At 42.8% G+C, this 23702-nt stretch overlaps 1 protein-coding gene across 7 annotated transcripts in view; it reads left to right on the top strand.

Annotated features, from left to right (window-relative positions):
- LOC147000808 (uncharacterized) overlaps positions 1–9968 on the top strand; it is a 40413-nt gene extending 30445 nt beyond the window's left edge. For 5 of the 7 annotated variants that reach the window (XR_015045522.1, XR_015045521.1, XR_015045519.1 and 2 more), the window contains one exon: positions 2268–3070. Coding sequence is in view for 1 of the 7 variants with exons in the window: in XM_085831418.1 (XP_085687544.1) it covers positions 2268–2510; positions 3393–3493 (344 nt within the window). In the remaining 6 variants the exon portion in view is untranslated. The other 2 variants (XR_015045518.1, XM_085831418.1) reach the window with 2 other exon arrangements.
- Positions 9969–23702: the final 13734 nt, after the last annotated feature.

Below are 23702 nucleotides of genomic sequence, written 5' to 3' on the forward strand. Positions count from 1 at the left end.
CGGCTCTCCTCCCAGACAGAACAGCCCTCATTCATCACATTCCTGCACCGCAGGCAAGACAGTCTGTGTGCACAGTGTCCAGTTGGTGGAGTTCATAAATGTCACACCTTGGCATGTTATTTTGTATAAGAGTGGAGAAAATGTACACAGCCGGCTGGAAACAGAGTGTGTGTGTCCAGTGGCTTGCCTTCGTGATTAGACATGGAAAGGCTGTGTGCCTTTGTGGTCTAAAATGACTCTTGGAAAAACCTACCGTTGAGCTTGCCAGGGAATGCAGCTCAGACTGTATCAGTTCCTGCAATCACAGCAGGATCCCATTCAAGGCCATGGAGGGAGGTCTTGCTTTTGCACGGTGCAGATCACAGTTTTGCACTTTGGGTCACTGCAAGCAACTCATTCTCCCTTGCAGATACCAGCAGCAGCCTACAGATGGGTGACTGGGAAAGACTGACCTGAGTTCAAGGGTAAAGGCTGACTTTGACCAAGATATTTCCCCCATGCTAAGCTCCATTTTCTCCTTTGCGTCTCTAAGAGCCAACATTAGAAACCAGATGTTTCTTGCATCTAAGTTCTTGCTAGATGGAAATACAACCTACTTTCTTGTTAAGAGACTCCTCTGGCTGCTCTCTACCCATGGATTGTTGCGGCCCAAAACCAAAGAGACATGGGAAACACCAAACCAAATATACTATTCCAAATAGCTCAAGATTGAGAGAACTATATCATTTGTTACTGTTCCTGTGCTTTTACCAATTAAACCAAAGAACAAAAGGATACTCCTAACCTCTTTGTGATTATACATTTATTGCTCTTTAATTGCTGTGATTTACAGATCACTACTACCCTCTGGTCAGAAGGTTATCAGCCTTACCCCTGCCCCTTGAGGCTTGCTGTGGTCCAGAGCTCTTAAGGAGGATGAGTGGGCTAGTGCCTGATTCTCGGGGCTTCAGAGCAGCTCTAGAAGACAGTCATGGTGTATGGAGAAATCATAGTTTCAGGCTAGGCAGCCAGAGAGAGGGAGGGAGGGACTGTACTGCTGCCCTGTTCCAGCAAATAGAGCTTGAGAGCCATACGCTGCCCCTGAACTGGCCAAAGTGACAAATACTACCTCACCTCGGCCACTCCTGACACTGCTCACCTGACCAACTGTCTCCAGATCCCACATGAATCCAAAGAAAGTGTTGGGCTTCAGTGATAGTCTTCCCATGAAAGAAAGCTCCCTAGGTCACAAGAGGGGGCTAGGGGTCATAACTACTCAAAGTAGGTCATTCTCACCTTCTAGGCAGAGATAACCCAGTCCACCAGTGAACCAGCCGTGTCTCAGCTGTCTTCCATGGAGGCTTCTTTGAGCCCCCACAAGCTTTGGTTCAGATGTAGACAGCACATCAGACTGTGGTCCTGATTGACCTAGCCCAAGGGATCTCCTCCACAGACCAGGAGGCAGTTCTGAAGGACAACAGCCTAAGGACACATCAGTGGTGAAGACACAACTGTGCATCAGAAAAGCCCAGGACAGTGTCTCAGTGAGAGGCTCCAACCTTAAGGAGGCTTGGGGAAAAAAATGTGTCAAAGCAAGAAGAAGTGGTGACAACTGGGTCAGCTGATCCCCTGGTGTTCCAAAAGCTGCGCCTAGCCTTGCCTTTCAGGCTTGAGCTGTCTCCTCCTTAATTATAAACCACCCTCTCCGGACTTCCAGCCCCTTCTAACTCCTAACTACTGTTTCATCGCTACCATCCATTCTCAAACCTAGCTTCCCACTAAAATAAACCAAGAGGCTCTTAAAAATACCAGTGTGACAGTCCCGTCTTAGAGCATTCAATCATAATGCCCAGGACACTGGGGCACTAGAAGCTTCCAGGAGTCTCCACCAGGATGAGTGAGGGCTAGAGTCATTGACCATACTCTCCACAACCTGCGAGGAATAAACAGTCATAGCATGATTTGCGGGTAGCACATGCTGGCCAAACACTGCTATAGTTTAGCTCACCGACTTCTCTCAGAAAAGAAAAATCAGAAGGGTCACACAGTGGGAAAGTGGTCATCGGGAACAGACCCCACCAGTCTTCTAGTCTGTACTCTCTGCCTTCCTACAAAGCAGCACAGGGAGGTAAGCATAGACTACCAGTTCCCCAGCTGCCAGGAGCTCTTCCTAACAAGCAAGAGTCCCAGAGTGTCCTGAGTTGATTGTGCGCATCCCATAGACAAAGGTAGTGTAAAGCCCCCTACACTTGTGAGTATGAATTTATTTTGAAATAATCTTTTCATAGATGCCATCAATAAAATCCTTGGAGAAGATAAAGATGAGGATCAGGGCGATGCTTTTACAAGCCAAGAGACATCCAAGATTGCCAGCAAGCTGCCCGAATTTGAGCAGAGGCACAAGATGATCACCCATCCCCGCAGGTCCCTGGGAAGGAACAAATTCACTGACATCTTGATCTCCGACTTCCCGCTTTCCGAATGTGACAAGAGGATTCTTTCTCTGTGGCCCTTCACTGAGGCATCTTCAAGTAAATAAAGATGCCCTGTGTGATAAGTTGAAGAAGAAAAAACAAAAAACAAAATCCCAAAAAACCAAAAAAACAGGAACAACAGTTCTCTGATATTTAGCACAACAAGGCCAGCTACGGTCAGCAGCATTTAATGGTCTATTTCAGAATAGCTAATAGAAAATATTTTAATGTTTCTAACATAAAAAATAATAAATGTTTAAGATGGTAGATATGTCTATTGTCCAGATATGTACTTGTTGTATGCATATATTATGTTTTACTCTATTTCCTAAGTATATACAATTACTATGTGTCCATTGAAAATCAATCTTAAAAGCCAGAAGATTCTGTACCCAGATTCAGGCCCTGCATGACTGGATATGCTGGGTACTATGGTACATATCCTTAATCCCAGCATCCACAGCCAGAGGCAAGCAGATTCCTGTGAGTTTGAGGCCAGCATGGTTTGAGGCCAGCATGGTCTATGAAGTGAATTCCAGGCCAGTCAGAACTATGTAAAAAAGACCTTGTCTCGAAAAGTAAAAGAAAAAGAAAAAGAAAAAGAAAAAGAAAAAGAAAAAAAGAAGGAAGGGAGGGAGGGAGGGAGGGAGGGAGGGAGGGAGAAGACATGGATGCTTGCCCCCATCCCTCACCCAGAAAGTTTCTCCAGTTGGTAACTGCTTAAAAGGAAAGTTTAGTTTTCTTGAGGGAGTCTCAGTGGAGAAACAAACTACTCCTAAGGGTAGGCTGCATACCCAGCAGGAGGTGGCCTCTGTGGGGATTCCTTATCTTATAAAGTCTTGTCGAGGCTTTTTTTAAATTAATTTTTATTTTATTTTATTTTATTTTATTTTATTTTATTTTATTTTATTTATATTTCTCTCTCTCTTTATTTTACAGGTCCTTTCGGTGTATATTATGAACTCCAGTTTAGTGTTTTTATAGGATTCTTGAGTGTGCAAACAAGGTCTCTGTGTGTAGCTGTTTTTTCAGCTCCTTAAATTCTGTTTGTTTGTTTGTTTGTTTGTTTGTTTTGTCCTATCTCTGTGTTAGGTTTTGTTTTATGGTATTATATTTTTATTATTATCATCACTAAGAATCCAGTTTGTTTTCTAATGAGAGACAGAATGAGGTAGATCTAGCTGGGGGTGATGGGGCAAAACTGGGAAGAGTGGAAGGAGGGCAAACCACAATCAGGATATATTACATGAGAAAATATATTTTCAATAAAAAGAAGGAAATAAGCCCCTGGAGACTACTGTCTTATACCTGAGGAGACAGTAGTTTGATGATTTAGCCAATTGCACAAGTTTAAGAATGGTGGATGTCAAACCTGTTTCAAAGAGTTCCTGGTATTTCAATTTAGGTATTTTCTCCTTTACTCTCATATTTCCCATTAAATTGGCTTAAGCCTGAGCTTATTATTAAATATTTCTTGTGGTTACCATCTCATACATCTTCTAGGATGTCTCTGTACATTCAAAAATAGTATTCAAAAATAAAGACTTAGCTATGATTCTTGTCTGTGGTTTAAGTATCAACAACATCTGGAATCTCCTGCCTCCTTGTAAAAGATGGAGTCCCAGTTATGTATGGCTGGCTTGGGCTCTGAGAGGTCTCAAAGGATATGTGTGGACTCTGGGCTCCTAAAATATACAGGAACCGCACCCCCCCCCAAGCATCCTGCTTGTCTTTCCTCCAAGAGTCCAGCCAGGATGTTGGTGCAGCTTGTAGTATAAGCAGCAAGGATGTAAGTGTATAGGAGTGTATGTGTAAAACCCAGTCCCGTAGCTCAGCCTTGCATGCTGGAGGCAAATATTTGTTTAGCCTTACAAAGGAGGCTGTTGTGAGATGTGTAGGTGCCCTGAGGCCTCCCCTGCTGTGTTCCAACATGGTCTGGGTCCAAAGAGATCAGTTATGGTCTGTCAGTAGACAGTCAAGGGTTGTGCTGGATTCAACATCTCTTTATATCAGGGCCAACTTAAAGAGTAGCTAATGAAGGAGACCATTTGGCCGATTTTCAGAAACACTTGATGAGTAGCCCACATTTCCCTAGTCCTTTTGGATAAAAAATACTTCTTGTACACAGTTGAGTGGATTCAGAGATTCTACAATCAAGGCTTTATCCCTTTGATTGAAAATATAGATGTTTCAAACTGCAAACAACATTAAAATCATCCCCCAGAAGAGGTCATTTAACCGGGTTGCTCATTGATACCTAAACCTTCTCCAGATATTTTCCTGAGAAGTTTTCTTTAGAGAATCTTTTAAAGAAAGAATTGGATCAGGAAGCTAACATTGTCACTAGATAGGAGATGTTGCCATTCGCAGAAAAGGCAGTCCGTGTTTGCCGGAAGACTCTCACAAGCATGGTCTCTGTTTGCTAATACAGGGAAGCAGGAGAGGAGCCTGGAAATGAGGCTCCTCTCAACGAGCCAAAGGTACCATCACCTTGGTTGAATTACGTGGTTCAGCGAGTGACCCTGATCTCATCAGCATCAGAATCTGAGGAATGATCTGTTTCTATGACCAAAACAGGGTAGTGAGAAACCGATGTGCAAAGACCAGCACTTAAGTAAGCCCTTTACAGCGAAAAGTGCGACTTCCTATTGATTACGTAAGCTATACTATTAAATGAACAACACCGTTTCTGTAGGCAATAGACAAGAAGTCAAATCTGATTAGAAGTTTGTGATAGGGGTGTGTGTGTGTGTGTGTGTGTGTGTGTGTGTGTGTGAAAGGGAAATTGTTGGATGTCATCAAGCATTTGTGTTAGTCAAGGAATAAACAGGAAAACAGAGCCATGCTTGCTATTTCAACAGAAAGAATTTAATAGAAAAAACATGTTCAACAAATATAATGCTTTATGTTGTCTGAATTTAGGAGCTAAGAGAAGGGGCTCTGCAGAGTGTTTGTGGGGGAAGCACTATCCAACTAAAGATTTCCTCTCTGCTGGGACCCAATGAGACACATTTTGGAAATATGAACAGGTGCCGACTCAGAGCCAGCAACTGCCAAGATGAAGACTCTAATGGCATGAACCACAAACAAAAGGAACAACAAATGAACCTATTTACTCTCTAGCATCTTCTGGAACTCCATTAGTTGAAAAAGAATCTACAAATCTTGTGAAATCCAAGTCCCTCCATCCTAGAATATCATTTTGAAGGCTGGGTCAGAACCAAGCAACTACTGCTCAGTTTCAATGATCTGAGGCTCTAGCCTCTTCCTGAGGAATGTTCCTGCCATGAGGAACCCATGCTCCGCTTCTTGGGAACGCACTGAAGATACATCTGCCAGGCTTGTTTTCCTTTCTTTCATAAATGCTATTTAGGCTATTTCTATTTTCCTACTAATTTGTTTCTTCACACAAAGCAGGTGAACACTGTCCAGTGCTTTCTCAAAAACAAGTTGTAAAGTAGACACCAGAAGTTGACCTCTGGCTTCCACATGCACATACAAATACGTGTATATGTACATACATACGTGTGTATGGGCACACACAAACACATACACACACACACATACACACACACAGAGAGAGAGAGAGAGAGAGATTGATTCACTAGATTGATTTATATTGGCAGCTACACACCAAATTCTAAGAATCTTTTAATTGTTCAGTCCACAAACCATCCAGCACTCTCAATCTGTAGCTGAAGCTCTGGAAGATTACCAGGGAGACACTGATCTTCAGCCCATGTTAGAAAGCTGAGAAGCTAGAGTCTGGTGTCATTGGAGGGTGGCAGCAGCAGTAGCAGCAAGGGTAGACATTGACCAACAAGAAGCAGAGGCAGGTAAAGTGGCAAGCAACATGGTCCTTTCAGAACTTTGCATCAGGCTCACTCATTAGAGAGTGATACCTGCTCCAGAGAAGACTCTTCTCCCCCAGTTTATCCTTTCTGGAAATTACCTCATGCACCAGCTCAGAGGTATTAGTCGATTCCAGATCTCATTGAGTTGACAACATTAGCCACCATATTAGACCTAATATAATTTTGATGGCTCTCAGGTCTGATGCTGTGGCCACAAGCTAGCAGGCTAGAAAGTATAAATCACTATTGCAGTTTTGAGTTCATAGATAGGCTTTAAGCTGGTTAGATGAAGCAGTTTTGGTTTCATCTCTGTTGCTGTGATCACACATACTTATGGAGGCAACTCAGGTGAAGAAACAGTTTATCTGGCTTACAGTGGTAGGTTATAGATTTAGTCATGATTGCATGGAGGTCAAGGCTGGAACTAAAAGCACAGTTCCACAGTCAGGAGTAGAGAGAAAGGAATGAACCCATGCTGCAAGCAAGCCGATAGTCAGCTAATCCTCATCAATCTTTCACAGTCCAGGGCTCAAAACAAGGGAATGACACCACCCACAGTGGGCTGGGACCTTCTATATCAATCAACAATAAACAGCCTCCCACAGACCTGCCCATAGGCCGGTCTGATCTAGGCAAGTCTTCATCCAAGCATTATAGGTCATGGAAACTGGAAGTTTAAAACTAACCATCGCATAGACTTACTGGATAATAAAGATGTCTTAGTTTCTTTTCTATCACTGTAGTAAAATAGTGACCGTGGCAACTTATAAAAGAAAGTTTAATTGGGTTTATGATTGCAACATGTAACATTTATGATGGCTGAGCAAAAGCGTATTGGTAGGTGGCTAGAGCAGCCTCTGAATATTCACATCTTGATCTACAGGCAGGAGGCACAGACAACACTGGGAATAACATGTGTTTTGAAACCTCAAAGCCCATTCCTAGTGATATGCCTCCTTGAACAAGGCCACACCTCCTACTTCTTCCCAAACAGTTCTACCAAATGGGAACCAGTATCCTACACATATGCTTTATGAGCCTATGAAAATCCCTTCTCATTAAAACCACCAAAGAAGGATAATGTAATTTATCCAAAGGCTAATAATTTAAATATTAGTCACATTTTAAAAAATAACTTCATAGCAACATCTAGATTGGTGTGTAACCAAACAACTGGGCACTATAAGCTAGCCAATTTGACTCATAAAATTCACATTTTAAAAAGTCAATCAGGGGATGCGAAGATGGCTTAGCTCTACAAGCTCAAACATCCTTAGAGTTTCAAACACATTTTCACCCATTAGGAAGTTCCGTCTATGATCCATCAACCCTAATATGTTCCTTTCCTCTGATCATTGTCCTCCAAGACACTTCTCATTCAATTATGTTTCTTCAGCTTGTCCAGTTCATTTTCTTCATTTTCCTGAGGTTAAGATACATTTCCAAGCTGTTTGTTTATAATTTAGCATCATTTATATGACAGATAAAATTTATTTGTGGCCTGACAAACATTATTCTCTTCCTTCCTTGTAAAATACCATCTCATTTTCATTCTTCTGTCTTCCATAGGTAAGTCATGGTGTGTGTGTGTGTGAGAGAGAGAGACAGAGAGAGACAGAGAGAGACAGAGAGAGACAGAGAGACAGAGAGGAGAGAGAGAGATTCTTTGGTATGAGAGACTCCATCAGGATGTCTTTGAGATAGATTCTCCATGATAAAACTTGAACATCTAAAAAGAAATGTACCTTTCCTGTCTCTTCACTGAATGCTATCATATTTACCTGTAAAGTGAGACAGTACAGAAACATATAGGATTCTAGAACAAGATGATGGAAGATCCTTTTCATGTTGGCATCTATAAGCCACTGAACTAGCCAGTCCTAAAGCCACTCAGTTGTCTTCTCTGAGTGACATGTGGGTTCTAGGTTGATATTTTGAGATGTACTAACTCTGTCTTCACCATTTTATTCCTAAATGCTCTTTATATAGCTGTCTTTTCAACTGAGATGCTGCTAGGAATAGAAATACCATGGTTGTCATGGTACCTTGTTCTACAACTGACACATCATAAACATTTCATTAATTCCCATCAAGACAATATATTGAAAATATAAAATAAGTTGATTGATTAATAATGAACTGGTTAAAGACTGCCTAAGGTTTTATATATATATATATATATATATATATATATATTCCTGAGATCCACTCTATATATGTATATACACATATTTATTTAGTATATATTTTATAAATAAATAAAATAGGTGAAGGAAATCCTTCGACACTTCAATACCCACCCCCAAATACTTCTTGTAGAAGCAGAGCAATTTCTCAGTATGGCCAGTCACTCTTTCTTCCTGGAAGCCTTCAGATGTTTCTCTTCACAGACACAAATCTCTGCCTTCAGTCAATCATTTTCTTCCTGCAGCCTTCCCAGCCTCCTCTGAGGTTTCCCTGGCCCCACAAGGCAGGGTTCTGGCCAGTAGATGTAAGGAGCAAGCCACTTCTAAGGCTGGCCTCAACAACATATAGGGAGACCGTATGATCTTTCCTTTCCTCAAACACTGACTTGGGAGACTATGTATTCCATGAGGTGGAGCTGTGATGGCCGGGCCTCAGCAGCCCAGATTCCTGAGAGACTGACTACAGATGATGCTTTGCTGACCCTAGAAGACATGGACTCTAGTGAAGGTACTCCAAAGTGTGTTCATTAATTTGTCACTATAGGCATCAGCTAATATACAGCCTTAAATAGCTGTCTGGATGCCCTCAGAGTACTAAACATTTTAACTGTAAGATTTCCAAGTTGAAAATTGTATTTATCTGTTGTGTTCTTTTATTATATTTTTTCTTACTGGTATGTATATGCCATAATGAAAAAAAATTCTCATTTCTGTACTCTTTGTTGAGACAGGGTGTCATGTAAGCCAGGCTGGTTCCAAACTGGCTATCTGACCTAGGCTGTCCTTGATCTAGGCATTAGATATCACACCTGCCTCATTATTGTATTTTTAATACTCCACATAGTGCTAGATATAATAAATGTAGTACACATTTGCTAATGAATAAGTGGGCATATGGACATAAGGGAACTAATTTCAGACCCACCTGAGTTTGAGTCCCAGCTCCTTGATGTTCAAACTTGGCTACCTCAATCATTCTAAGTTTCCATTTCTCATCAATAAAATGAAGTAAGTAACTTAAAAGAGTTGCTTAAAAGATTTAAATGGATATCTAAGCTGTGTCTATAGCATCAATCCTGAGTTGTGCTGTCAACAGTGGCCGTTGTTAGAAGTTATTACGAAGGCAATGTCAAGTCAATGTAAGTTTTGCTATACTTCACACAAGTGATTTACCAATTGTAACGTGAATCAAGAACCAAAATGAAAAAGAAAATATTTGTTTAGCTTGCAGAATAAAACATCCTCTTTCTGTTTATTTGAGTTGGCAGTGAGAAATTTCACTTTGTCAAATTCATTTTTAGCTATGACTGGGCGTTGGTGTTCAATAACTATTTTGGTAGCCTAATGCAATTTAAAAGTATATCCTTACCCACTTTATTTCTTAAAGTTTGTATTTGAAAAAATTGGTGATGGCTCTCTGGATGGAAACAAAGACACACACCCTGGGAGGAATAAAGCTAAGTTTATGAAAAATCCATATGAATCTTTGAGTCTGCCTTCAGGATTAATCATCTGATTCTGCCAATAATGGTGCAGCTCCGTCTTGCCTGCTTTCACGGTTTGCCACAGTCTGTTCCAGGACTTTGCAAGTAAGTATTAAGGAAAGGAATGTTTCCACATGAGTAATGCTGATGCTAGACACCCCACCCGAACCACAAGGGGAGCAGATCTGGGGCTGGCGTCCCAGATACATTTCTTTATTCCCAGCCTTAAACTAGACAATAAAGGAAAGGCGCTTGGATCATAAACCTGGAGTCTCCCCAACCATGTCCCATCAGTCCTTGTCTGCTGCTATGTCATGCCGCTCTCATCTTTCACCTCTGACAGCCTCATTTGTCTGCATACTTTTCCACAAACACAGTCAAGATCCACCTTCCAAGGCAGCATCCCTGGCTGGCCCATTTAGGATGGACTCTGATGCAAAAATCAGGTGATTTTTATGTGCTTAATGGAAATGTGTACTGGCTGAGAGGTTATATGTTTTATAAGCACTAAGGGCACCCAGGGATTTTAGGAAAAGCTGCAGTCCACTTAACAGAATTCTTCCACCTTACTGGTTTGGACAAACAATGGCACAAAAAGGAGAAATAACGTAGCCTAAGACACCGCTATGCAGGAACAGCACCTGCACTACAATGGAGATCTGTTGATTCATACTATATGTGGTTTGTAGGGACCACAATGGAATATTGCTCTTCAGTACAGCTGTCTGCCAGACACCCAGAAGTTATTAAGAAGACCATGTCAAGTCAATGTAAGGTTTGCTATACTTCACACAAATGATTTACTAATTATAACATGAATCAGGAACCAAAAGGAAAAAGGAAAATGTTTGTCCTTTAAATACAATGCGCAGTATTTTAATATTACTTGTGACTGTCACCCCACACACTTTAACCACATCTAGATGACTCGTGATGTCTAATGCAATGCAAAAGCTATATTATTTGCCATCATACTGTACTGTTTCAGAAAAATCCTTACCTTTCAAAGTTTCTGTTTCCTTTTTAAATTTTTTTTAACCTTTCTGTTTCTCCTTCCCTGTTTTGATTGTCACCATCACTGCTGACCATAGGTAGATCAAAGCCATGTGTATTAATTGGAGATTTAGAGATTAAAGTACTGGCACCCTCGCAGGATGTCTTAGGCAGCAAAGGCTTGCCCTGGGAAGTTGTAGGGATTACAGAGTTATTGGGAGCTAGAAGCTCAGACTTGAAAACATGTGAGAGAAACAGTTTGGAACACAAGAAGTTGATTATTTTTTCCATAGAAGCTGCCAGGCTGTAATGTAACAGGCATGGAGTCAGATGCCACATACCTCTGTCCACTCATGAAGCTGTCCGGACTAATTCTGAACCCTTGTTGACTGATCCTAAATAACATGTCCACACCATCGTTACTGCTTGAAAAGAATAAAAGAAGTCACCAGGCCCTATGGCAGAGGGTAGGCTTTATATAGCACAATATGAGGAGGAAGTCTCATGTAGAAAGGAGTCAGACATCGGATGACCAACATGGTAACAGAAGGCAATGAGCAAAGATGAGGAATTCAAGGTCTGTGGGGAAAAAACTCGGAGGCTGACATACTAGGGGAAATCTAAACTGACCACCATCTTATTACTTGTGTTTTGCTTATGAGTTCAGGCAAAGGTGAGAGGTATATATTGTCAATGTAATGAAATTCACATTGCTATAAATGGATTTTCAAGATGCGAATGGAAAGTGTGAGGCTGATGGATTATCACTGACACAGATTCCTGGCCATGACCCCTTGGTGCTAAGAAGCCCGCATCTGTTGTCTAAGCCTAAGGCTTTACTAATAAGTTAAGCTCCAGAGAGGGTTACAATTCTCCAGCAGTCATGCCAATCAATGTCTCATATTTTCCAAGATGCACTGGGAAATCTGCATGCATCTGTCTTCGGCTCTGAAGCACACAACAGCTGTGGGACAGCTGTTCAGCCTTGAGAAGATAGGGTTCATTGTCCCCTGGTATCCACGGCTCAAAATCTGCTCCTTCCGTTCAAACCAATACAATTCTAGATTACAGAGACCCAAACAACAGATTCTCCAAAGATTAACACATTTGTTCAGAAGTATTAAAGTGGGAATCTGTATGTCATAGTAAATTATGAACATATTCCAGACAAGAAACTTATAAAGGGGGAATAGGGTCTACAAAGGTTGATATAGAAGAATAACACATGGCTATTATAAGGCTAATAACAAGGGTGGGGTCTAGCTAACCAAACAAGATTTTCCGTGTCAAAGGCTACTGTGAGGTGGCACAATTGTGGTGATACCCAGTGTTTAGTGCCAGGTCTTTGCATCATTCACAAGTGCAAGATCCCCTCCTTCCTAAGTTCCCAGGTTCATTTGCTTATTTATGACCTGAAACAAGTGACTCTATTTTGAGTCTGACAATTTTCACAGGGAAAACCTCCTGTGGGATGCATGGCATGACTTGGTTGGTGTCATCAGAATTTCACAACCTCACTTAATAGGAGCAGCCTCCATCACCTTTACCATGAAATATGTCATTTTACTTTTTATGGTGAGTTGATTTCTTCCCTATATATTATATAACCTTCTATTTAAAACTTATTTTTAAAATCTCAACTTTTATGAAAAAACTTCATAACTTTGCATTTAATGTTTAGTTTTCTTAATTCTTTTTGTTGAGACCCTACTTTTTATTTATTCACTTTACATCCTACTCACTACTCCCCCAGTTGCCCCTCCCACAATCCTTCCCCTATCCCCCTCCCCTTTTCCTCTGAGAGGGTAGAAGCCTCCTTGGGTATCTCCCCTCCAATGGCACATCAAGTCTCTGTGGTACTAGGTACATCCTCTTCCACTGAGGTCAGGCAAGTCAGCCCAGGCAACAACTTTTAGGATAGACTCCCCTCCAGTTGTTCAGGACCCACATGAAGACCAAATTGTACATCTGCTACATATGTGCAAAGCAGGAGGGGGCGAGGCTAGGTCCAGTCTGTTAGGCTCTTTGGTTGGTGTTTCAGTCTCTGAGAGTCCCAAGGGTCCAGGTTAGATGATTATAATGGTCTTCCTGTGGAATTCTTATCCCCTGCAGGGCCCGCAATCCTTCTTCCCAATGTTCCGTAAGAATTCCCAAGCTCTATCCACTGCTTGGCTGTGGTTGTCTGCATCTATCTGAGTCAGCTGTTGGGTGAAGCTCCTCAGAGGACAGCCATGCTAGACTCCTGTCTTGCAAGCACAACAGAGTATCATAAATAGTGTCTGGGATTGATGCTTGCCTGAGGGATGAGTCTCAAGTTGAGCTGGTTATTGGTTGGCTATTCTTTCAGTCTCCTTGCATTTTTTGTAGACAGGATAAATTTTGGGTCAAAAGTTTTGTGGGTTGGTTGGTGTCCCTCTCACTCTACTTGGGTTCCTGCCTGGCTATAGGAGGTAGCCTCTTCAGGTTCCATATCCTCAATGCTGTGAGTCACAGTTACAGCCACCTTGGGCACCTCCCCTATCCCAGATCTCTGTCACACCCTTGAGATGCAACCACCCCCCCCCAGCTCCCCATCCCCATCGGTTGCAGATTTCCATTCATTCTCATGGCCATCTGTCCATCTCAGAGCTGATTTTTAAAAATCTGTTCATTCATCGCTCTTGACTTACTTTTTGATGGTATCCTTGGCCTGAGCTTCCTTGCCATAGTCCTTAACCATTTAGCAAACACTGTATATAACCAACCAGTTTATGGATTTCCTTGCCAGTCACTTTTGCAGACACCAGGTCATCCCAGTGTCTTATTGTCATCACCCTTGAATAGATTGATTTTGTGTTCAGCACAATGGCCTCCTGCCTACTTGACATGCATACAACATGACATTCCACACACTTAGCAATGCTCCTTACAATTGGTTGCAATCGTAGAGGTGGGCCTGGTGCTTATGTAAGCTTTTCATAGCTTTGTGATTTCCACATGTGAGGCCATCAGGGATGAGGGTAGTCTCCAGCACCTCTGTAAGGTTAGCATTAATATCCATTACACATCCAACAGCAATGCCTTCCTCAGCCATGGCAGTGAGTTAGGTTGAAGCCTAATTGTGCACACATCCAAGTCTCTTCCTTGACACCACTCACTCCATGGGGGGTAGGAGGGCGTGATTTTTTTTTTGTTCCAGAAAAAAATTGATTAGTTTCCCAAAAATCAAAATTTGATTTGAGCCGTGCAGTGGTGGCACATGCCACTTGGGAGACAGATGCAGGTGGATTTCTGAGTTCAAGGCCAGCCTGGTCTACAGAGTGAGTTCTAGGACAGCCAGGGCTGCACAGAGAAACCCTGTCTCCAAAACAAAACAAAACAAAACAAAATTTGATTTGGTCTTCTGCTTTAATAGAAAATTGAGCAGTTATGAGGAGTTGTTTCCAGGGCACAGTCTATGGTTACACTACAGACCTCACATTAAGGGAAGGATGAAATACGGAAGGTGAGTACAATTACGATGCTGTCCTTGAACTTTCTCTTAGTTTGCTGGTACTCATTTTTCCTTCTTGGCTTGGACTGCCTGTGAATAAAACCACACGAGCACTGGGGGCTTTGTTTACCTTTCTGGATAATTTTGAAAACACCATTTGAGGCAGTATAGTATTCTTACCTAAGTTTTGCCATGACTTTTGAATTCTAATGACATGGTCTAGCTAGAAGATACATTTATTTTTAAATTAGAGTTATTCTTCAGACAGAAAAAATTAACAAGTATAAGTACCAATTTGACAGGAGCAGATAATAACTACTAATGTTACACTTTAATTCTCCCTTTAATGACAATGAACAGGGGCAAGATCCAGATGCAGAACCAGGAAAGATCAAAGGTGGCCAACTTTATTCAGAGATAACAGGATCCTGGTGGCACTTCAAGCCCCTAGAACTAGTACCTCCTCAAGGGGCAAAATAAGCACTTCTTTTCCACTGTAAAATCCCAATGACAGTGGGTCCTCCAGAAAAGAGCCATTTGGACAAAGCACTTGGGCTGAGTGGAAAGGAAGTCTCCTTGCTTCAGCTCTTTGGCTTCCTGAGTTCTAGATCTGAACAATCTTGATGGAAAGGAAGTGTGTCAGCCTGGCAATGCATGAGTGCTCAGATTGGTCAAGAGCATGTGTGCAGGTTTGCAGACCCTGTTACAGCCTGAAGGACAGGACCATGAATCCCTTGGGTATCACAGTAGGACTTGCTTTCTCATCATTTTTCCCTCTCTGGATGCCAAATGGAGCTACCTGTCATTTGAAGTGTGTGATGCTCATACCTGTGACCTTTGCTCATCTTCCCTGATGGTCTCTAAAAATCACATGCTCTTTGCAAACTTGGGTTTTGTCAGCATTCTCTCATAGCTGTTGATTTTTCAGTGTGCTGTATGGAAAGTCAGAAAGAAAACAGGGGGTGTGAAGAGAACTATGGGGGAAGGAAAAGCTGAAGGGGTGAGGAACAACCCAGAGCTACTTAGCTACTTAGCTACTTCCCATGAGTTCATGCTAAGATTAACGTATTCAACCACGCCTTGATTCCATGGTGCACGGGGCTGCCACTCAGCACACCGGCAGACAAAAGGATACCAGAGAAATGTCCTCCTCATCAGAATATGATAGCCTCAAGCCCAGACATAGGAGTCTGAGTAAGATAAATGATGGGCTGTCAAGTGAGGTTTGGCTGACACTTGGTGCCTGCTGCAGCGGGAGGGGTAGGAACATTAACCAGCAAGCTCGCTCGCTCGCTCGCTCGCTCGCTCGCTCTGTGTCTCCCTGCTTTCTTTAGGAGGCATCAAAGCCGAGGCAATGTGCTAAGCTGTAGAACATAGACTTCAGGTAAGTGCAATGCAACCAACTGTTCAATGTCAATAGTCATTGTTGCAAGAAGAAAATCATCCCAAGCATGTGCGGGGTCCTACCCTCTTCTCTTTGGGTTGGAACATGGACATATTTCACTCTTTTTACCTGTGTGAGCACAATAGTCTGTTGTGTCTGCAGTAGTGGCATTGCGAGTAGTATATTGCAAGTATAGACACATGAATTAATAAGTCCATTTAGGCCGGGAACTCATTCTGTTTATGTACTTTTTTTTTTTTAACCTAGAAGTTAGCACAGTAATACCTTTCACTGGATAAACTTTGAATGACTGAAATTTTTATAAATGGTTAAATCCTCAGGAAGACAGTCACAAAGATATCAAGTGCTATCTTCCTGGAGTCTTCACATGGGAACCAAAATGTCAGACATTGAAGTGACCGACCACAACAAATCCTTCTCCTCTAGGACTCACTAGCTTTATCTTTAAGCTGCTTTCTTCCTTCAACCTGGGTATGACAGTACTAACACAGTATCAATGTAGTCAATGCAGCAATAATTCAACAGTTTAAAGTATGAACAATTTCACTTTCAGGAGGTTGCTTTTTCCAATTATTTTTCCATAGGTGACAATTAAGTACTAGGGAGAAACTTGATTCCTACAGACTTGAGCAAAGACATGGTTTGGGGCAAACAGAATATACTTGATGAATATATATTTTTCTTCATCCCACTGGGACCTCGGAGGATCTACGGATCCTCTCAGGCCTTGGCTGCCTACAGGGCCTGTCAATCAGTGAGCTCTACCATGGGCTCTTCTTACCTTCCTTGCTTCTCTTGTGTGTTTCACTTAGGAGTAAGATAGAGGTTTCCTCTGCTTTCAGTAGGAACACAGGAAAAGTGGTTGGATGGGAGAGCTGGATCTATGCACAGTTTGTGGGAACTCTGGCAAAGTCTGGATTACAAGCTCACCAGTCCCCCAGTCTGGCCTGCCCTGTGGCCCTGCACTCTGCCGTAGGCTCGAAGCAAACTGTGGAGAGAATAGAGCAGCCTGCTATTACACTTCTGAACACAACACCCAAGCCAGTGGCTAAATGTGAGCCAAATAACAACAGCCAAATTATTTTCCAAAGCTATGTGTTATCTAGATTGAGAAATGTTGGAACATGGTCAAAAGAATGACACATGCTTTGGGGACCTGTGAGACAGGCTCCAGGAAAAAAGGCAGAGGGCCTTTTACCTCAAGTGCATGTTGTTCCCTGGATTGTTCCTGGATGTGATTTCATGCTTCCTGTGACATATGTTACATTCAATCCATCAGACATGTTTATTCTTGTTGGACGTCAGATCAGAACTATAGAACCCAATCTGGTCAGTGTGCCCCGAATCTGCATATGACCTTTTACCTTGCTTTCATGCTTTCCCAGATAAAATCAATAAGGCACGCCAGGCAATTGTGACTGAAAAAGTTCTAGGAAAGGGCTGCTCTGTTGATATTTAGTGTGTGCTTACTAATATTCATGTACACGTTTTTATCAGGTTTTTCTGAAATCAGCAATCTCCGGATCGTTGCTGTCTTTGTAACATCCACATATAAAAAGCACACTGAAACTTATGAAAGGTTGGTTACAGCATGAGACTGTAGTCTGTCTCATTCTTTGAGGTCCTCAGATCCCAGGTCTCACACACACACAGACCTACACAGGTCAGCAAACCTCGACAGAGAAGAGTCAAGGTTTTTGAGAACACTGTTTTATAGCCAAGTCTGAAAAGAAGCTAGGAACGAACGACAATTGGCTGCTGGACAGTTTTCCTTGGTTCATTTGGTTAGAAAGCCATTGCTATCTCACAGACCCCATTATGACTGCACTCCAAGAGCTGGCCTTTCAGTGTCACCAACAAATACAGAAGTATACGTATATTTACATATAGACAACTGCATCCATATACGTGTTCAAGCCAATTGAGGTGGTGTACCTGCTCTGTCTATTCAATCTCATTGAGTTGTTTATAGTGCAGTGAGTTTTGTCTTTCTGATGCAGAGTTCTGGCAATAATGGCCATCCAGTGCCTCTCACTGTAGAAAAAATTTCAGTGTGTCCAATGCACAACAGAAACATCAGCTTTCTTATGCTGCCCACCTCTAAGGAGCCGGTATGTAGCTTGATGCCACGCTAACAAAATAAAGGGGGAAAATCAGCATAGAATGAGGAAGGCTAAGGGTAGGCTAAGTCCCCAAAAGGCCCCATCTCCACAGCATGAAGCGATAATGAACAAATAACATATAATGACCAAGAAGAAGGGGGAGTTTTGTTTGATGGGCATGACAATTCATCTCAGTTTTGAACTTGACTGGGTTATCTCCTTGCAGAGGCCTCTATATTAGGACTTCAAGGGTGGGGTCATCAGGAAAGCCCCTCTACCCAGAGCCATTGTAGCAGTCCAGGTCTCAGGTTTTTTGAGTACTGAATTGTCTTCTAACTGCAGCTAACATCCCTCATGGCCAAGAGAAGCTAATTTTTTGGCCTTTCAACCTGGACTGAAAATTAGGGGCTCTCCAAGAATTCTGCAGACCAGTGGCTCTCAACCTTCCTAACACTGTGACCCTTAAACACAGTCTCTCATATAGTGGTGACCCCCCAACCATAAAATTATTTCGTTGCCCCTTTTGTAAATGTAATTTTGCTACTGTTAGGAATCATAAATGCAAATATCTGAGATTTGCAGGGGTCTTGGGGACTCCTGTGAGAAGGTCGTTCAATGACCGAAAGGTCGTTCAAAGGGGGTCTCAACCCACAGGTTAAGGACCACTGCTCTGGACCATCAATGCCACATTGGGCTGGCTAAGGCATCCAGACTCATGTTCTGAGCAGCTTCTCAGCCTTTTCAATGTGGAGACAGCTATTGCTGAAAGGCCAAGACTATATCCTGTGAGCCTATCTATCTACTACATACCTTTTTTTATACACTAAATATGCATGTATGTATATATGTGTGTGTGTGTATTTGTATTGTGTATATATGTATGTGTGTATCTGTGTATATATGTGTATGTAGGTAGGTGTGTGTGTATATGTGTATATATGTGTGTGTGTATGTGGGAAGCCGTTGCAGAGTGGCAGTTACAGAGTGGCAGTTGCAGAGTGGCAGTTGGCTACTGCTGGCCACCACCACACATACATAGGCAGTAAAGGTTCTTTTGCCAAGATGAGGTTTTGAGAATTAACCAAAGTTAACCAATCAGATGAGAGACAAGTTAACCAATCAGATGAGAGACAAGTTAACCAATCAGATGAGAGAGAACACCTCTCCTAGGCCAATATAAGCAGCACCAGTTCTGTGCTTGGGGTCTCTCTTCGCCTCTGCAATCAAGCTCTCCCAATAAATGTGTGCGGAAGGATTCTGTTGCAGCGTCGTTCTTCCTGGCCAGTCAGGCGCGCGCAAGATGTGTACGTGTATGTGTATAAGTATGTATCTGTATATCCATGTGTGTATGTATGTATGTATGTATGTGTATGTGTATATGTGTGTGTACATATAGCATATGAGTTCTGTTCCTCTATGAAACCCTCACTAATCAGATAAGGAAATGATAGTTATCTGCAGATTGATTTTCTTAGAGTCTTTCTAACATTTGAAAGTGGCAACTACTGCCCTAAAATATGTAGACTGAACCCAAGGAGCTGAAGGGGTCTGCAACCCTATAGGAGAAACAACAATATGAACTAATCAGTACCCCCCCCCCCAGAACTCTTGTCTCTAGCTGCATATGTAGCAGAAGATGGCCTAGTCGACCATCACTGGGAAGAGAGGCCCCTTGGTCTTGCAAACTTTACATGCCTCAGTATAAGGGAACACCAGGGCCAGGAAGTGGGAGTGGGTGGGTAGGGGAGTGGGGGGTATGGGGGACTTTTGGGATAGCATTGGAAATGTAAATGAAGAAAATACCTAGTAGAAAAATATGTAGACTGACCATTGGTTGAATGTTTAGCTTACATGAAAATTAAAGGCTAGGCTGACTCATAATGGGCCCAAAAATATAGGATAATGAAGTCTTTTTCTGAGTGTGGTTGCTTTCCTTCCTGTTGAGTTCCTATGAAAAGGGAACCCGCTTTGTGGTCTCTCAGAGCCTAGCTCAGTGACTTCTTCCACAGACCACTGCCCTTTGACGCTTCCCAACCACCACCCACAGGATCAGAAAAAGAGGATTATACATAGCTCTAGTACGTAAAGACGCTCCTGGTAACCTAGGCCTCTTTGTTCCAGAGTTTTCTATCATGGAAGGCAGCCATTACAGTCTGAAAGGGATGCCTTCATACACATGGGCTTTCTGGACTCTGACCATCATCATGAAGTCAGTCCCTAAATGCAAATCCCAGCTGCTGCCTCTAACTTGACCACAGGCCACATAGCAGTCCTCTAGCTAGTAGCGCAGCCAAGCCACTCTCCGCAGCTCATCTGTGGCTCCCACTCTGCCGGAATGAGAGAAACAGCTGCAAGATTCATTCCATCCCCCCGGAGTAAGGAGAAGGAAAATGCACATGCTGGCTTACTTGTTAAAAACTGAGAGCCTGTTCATTAAGCGGAGTCCTCTGCTTCTGAAGAGCAATGTCAACGGAGTTACTCGGCAGCTGGGGTCTCAGCACTCAGACACTCAGGCTCAGAGATGGGGTTGTCTACCCAGGTCTCACCTTGGTGGGTAGAGAGCATACTGAATAGTTGGCTCCTCTGAGACCCTCAGCCACAAGACACTGAGAGAGACAGGATAGTGATCAACTTCTAGACTGAACACGCTGTACAGCTCTGTAGCAAACAGATAGGAAGCTTAATGTAAAACACTGTTACCTCGACAGGAATAAAAGAAAATATTTTACTCCAAGTCACATATAAGCAACCATGCTCCAGGATGAGGAGCTCCGGTCACCCTGACTGACGTGTTCCAATGTGAAAGTGATCACATGAACTATTTAATTATCATGGGGGTTGGGGGGGGGAAGAAAGTCATAAGCCAGAATGTATTATCTAATTTTTTAAAAAGTGTGCTCTTTTCTTGACATTTGTGATGTTTGTGATATTTGCTGTGTGCTTGAAAGGCTCATATAGAGGTCTATAAAGAGATGCACTCGGGTTCCCCTTGTTCCCGGAACTTTTTAGCATTACCTGATTTGGAAAGAGGTGTGATTCAGGGTTGGGAAGGGTTTTGCACACCAGTCACACCAGGAATTGTCCCAAGGCCACTCTGATGTCAGGAGTGAGGGGGTGGGGCATCTGGACAGGCAAAGCAGGCTGTAATGTCAGGAAGAGCTCAGAAAAGGCTGAAGGGATTCAAGCAAGCAGGGGCCTGTAGGCAGATACAGGCCTTGTTGGCTGCAGCACTATTAGCCTAGCTCTGCTTTTAGCAAATAAAGAACCAGAAACCAGAAGTTATCTGGGAGTCACAAAGTGACAGAGCTGATTCATTCTTAATTGGCTCAGCATTCTTTTGCTCACTTGGAAGAAACCAAGAAGCTGCCGCTGCTACCGAATAAAGGTGGCTCTTTTAGAATTTAAACCTGAGCAAAAGAATGTACTATTTAGCCTAAGATTCTCAAATAGGCCATCTTTTACGGCCTTAGCTGCTGTCTGCACAGGTCACTGAGAATTGCTTCTCGTGGGTCAGGATCTCTCCACAGCTTTTGTCTGATCTTTGCCCTCAGTGCGTGATCAGCTGCTGCACGCTGGTTAACTTGCATTAGGGTGGTAGAAAGGAAACAGCTGTGCTCACAACTGCAGCCCTAGGAAACATTGTGTGATGGTCAGGGTCCCCAACAATCTCCACATCGGAAGTCAGCAGGAAGGCTTCTTTACATGGAAATAGGTGGTCTGAAGAGTGAAGCAAGTTTCCTTTAGCATGGCGGGGGTGGGGGGAAAGGGGTCACAAATCAGACCTTTCTCCTTATGTCTCAATGTGAAGAGCTTGGTCAAGGGAATCTCTTGCCTCTTCCAGCTTGTCTGAGGCCTGGGGAAGCACCTGCCACTATAAAAACAATCACCAGAATCAATGAATCAGGATTCATTGGGGTTCACAGGGACTGAAGCCGCAACTAGAAACCACATGGCTCTGGGCTAGGTCGTCTGCATGTGTATTACTGTTGTGTAGTTTGGTGTTCTTGTGGGACTCCTAGCACTGGGAGTGTCCCTGACTCTTTTGCCTGCACTCAGGACCCTTTTCCTCCTACAGGGTTGCCTGGTCCAGCCTTGATATGAGGGTTCATGCCTAGTCTTATTGTAACATGTTATGCTGTGTTCTATTGATATCCCTGGAAGACCTGCTCCATTCTTTAGAAACGGAGTAGGGTGGATCTGGGGGAGAGGTGAGGTGCCATGGAAGGAAAGAAAAAATGAAGGTAGGGGAAACTGTGGCAGGGATGTAATATATGAGAGAAGAATTAAAAATAAAAGAATGTCCTCAGGAGAAGAGGGAAAGAAGACTGAGAGACCTTCAGAAGACGTGAGGTGGCTCCAACCATGTCTGCTAGGTTTACATTCCTCTGCTCATATGATCTTCAAAGAGCAAATTCAGTTGGTGGAGTTTGGGGGTTTTGCTTTATATTGTTTATGAAAGGTTTTTACAAACCTGTGACTCCTTCAGCAAAGTCATTGCAACATGTTTAAAAGGAAAACAGGCACACTAATTCACTTTCTAAAGTAGCAGATGCATTTAATAGAATTAAAATCTGACATGAGACCTATGGGATTTATTGAGACCCAGACAGGAAACTAAACCTGAAGGATTAAACTCAGGATTAGCGAAAGTTCTAACTGTTCACTCCCAGATGATATATTTCTTAACTCTGAAATTCACAAAAAAGGAAGGAAGAGAGAGAGAGAGGGGGGGGGGGGAGGGAGGGAGGAAGGAAGGAAGGAAGGAAGGAAGGAAGGAAGGAAGGAAGGAAGGAAGGGAGAGAGAATGAGAGAAAGAGAAAGAATGAAAGACATTGTAAGTCTGAAAATTCGCTGAAGAAAGACACAGACTCAGATGATATACAAAGAGTTTTTATTCTGCAGAAACATTTAGCATGCCAGGATTACTATTGTTTCCAAATGGCAGTGCCCCCCCCCCAACAAACACACAGAGAACGAGTTCCTTTTATAACAGGACTGCTTAATTGCTTCTGATATAACAGCAGACTTCTAAAGCTTAGGGCACAGTTCTCAGGGATTACAGATACCTTTAAGTGAAGGTCATAAAGAAGATATACACCACCACAGGTCCCAAGGTGCAGCAGATAAGATATTGACTGAGTTTGTCTAAACAAACTTCAAGGATGGCTTAGTTACAGTCTTAACTTTCTATGACCCTGCAAGCCAATGACAAATGGTGAGTATTAAGCCAAATAATTGCTCTTAATGGATATGCACGTAGGCACTCTCTGATATAACCTCTTATTCAATTAATGACTGAATTTATGTGCAAACTTGCAGTGAGCTTTTTTACCATGTGAACACATGCTCTGAGAGTCCTACAGGTGAACAAAGGGCAGAGAACAAAGGGCAGAGATAAGTCCCCCTCCCCTTTTCTCCCTGAGGCTTCAACTTAGAGAAGCACAGTTCCCTGCCAAGAGGCTTTGCCTAGCCTCCTGCCATTGTTGCTTTGAGGTGCTAGCCTGAGGCTGCAGAAGCCAGCCATAAAGCAAGTCAGGCAGATCAGCTGCAGAACTGCAGAAGCAGAGGACCTTTAACCCAGCAAATGGTCCATGGGCTGGTTTCTGAATGGGATGTGAAAAATGGACTCCCTGGCATAAGAGGGTCCGTTACTAAGAACAGCCAGCCAGCAACAAGCTGGAAGTCATGATCAGACTCCAGGGCCTGCCTTGAAGCCTTTCAGCTTACTTTACTTGGATCAATCTTTTCTGTGT

Source organism: Mus caroli, unplaced genomic scaffold (assembly GCF_978045245.1).
Source record: "Mus caroli unplaced genomic scaffold, Mus_caroli_1 scaffold_16, whole genome shotgun sequence".
Classification (NCBI taxonomy): Eukaryota; Metazoa; Chordata; class Mammalia; order Rodentia; family Muridae; genus Mus; species Mus caroli.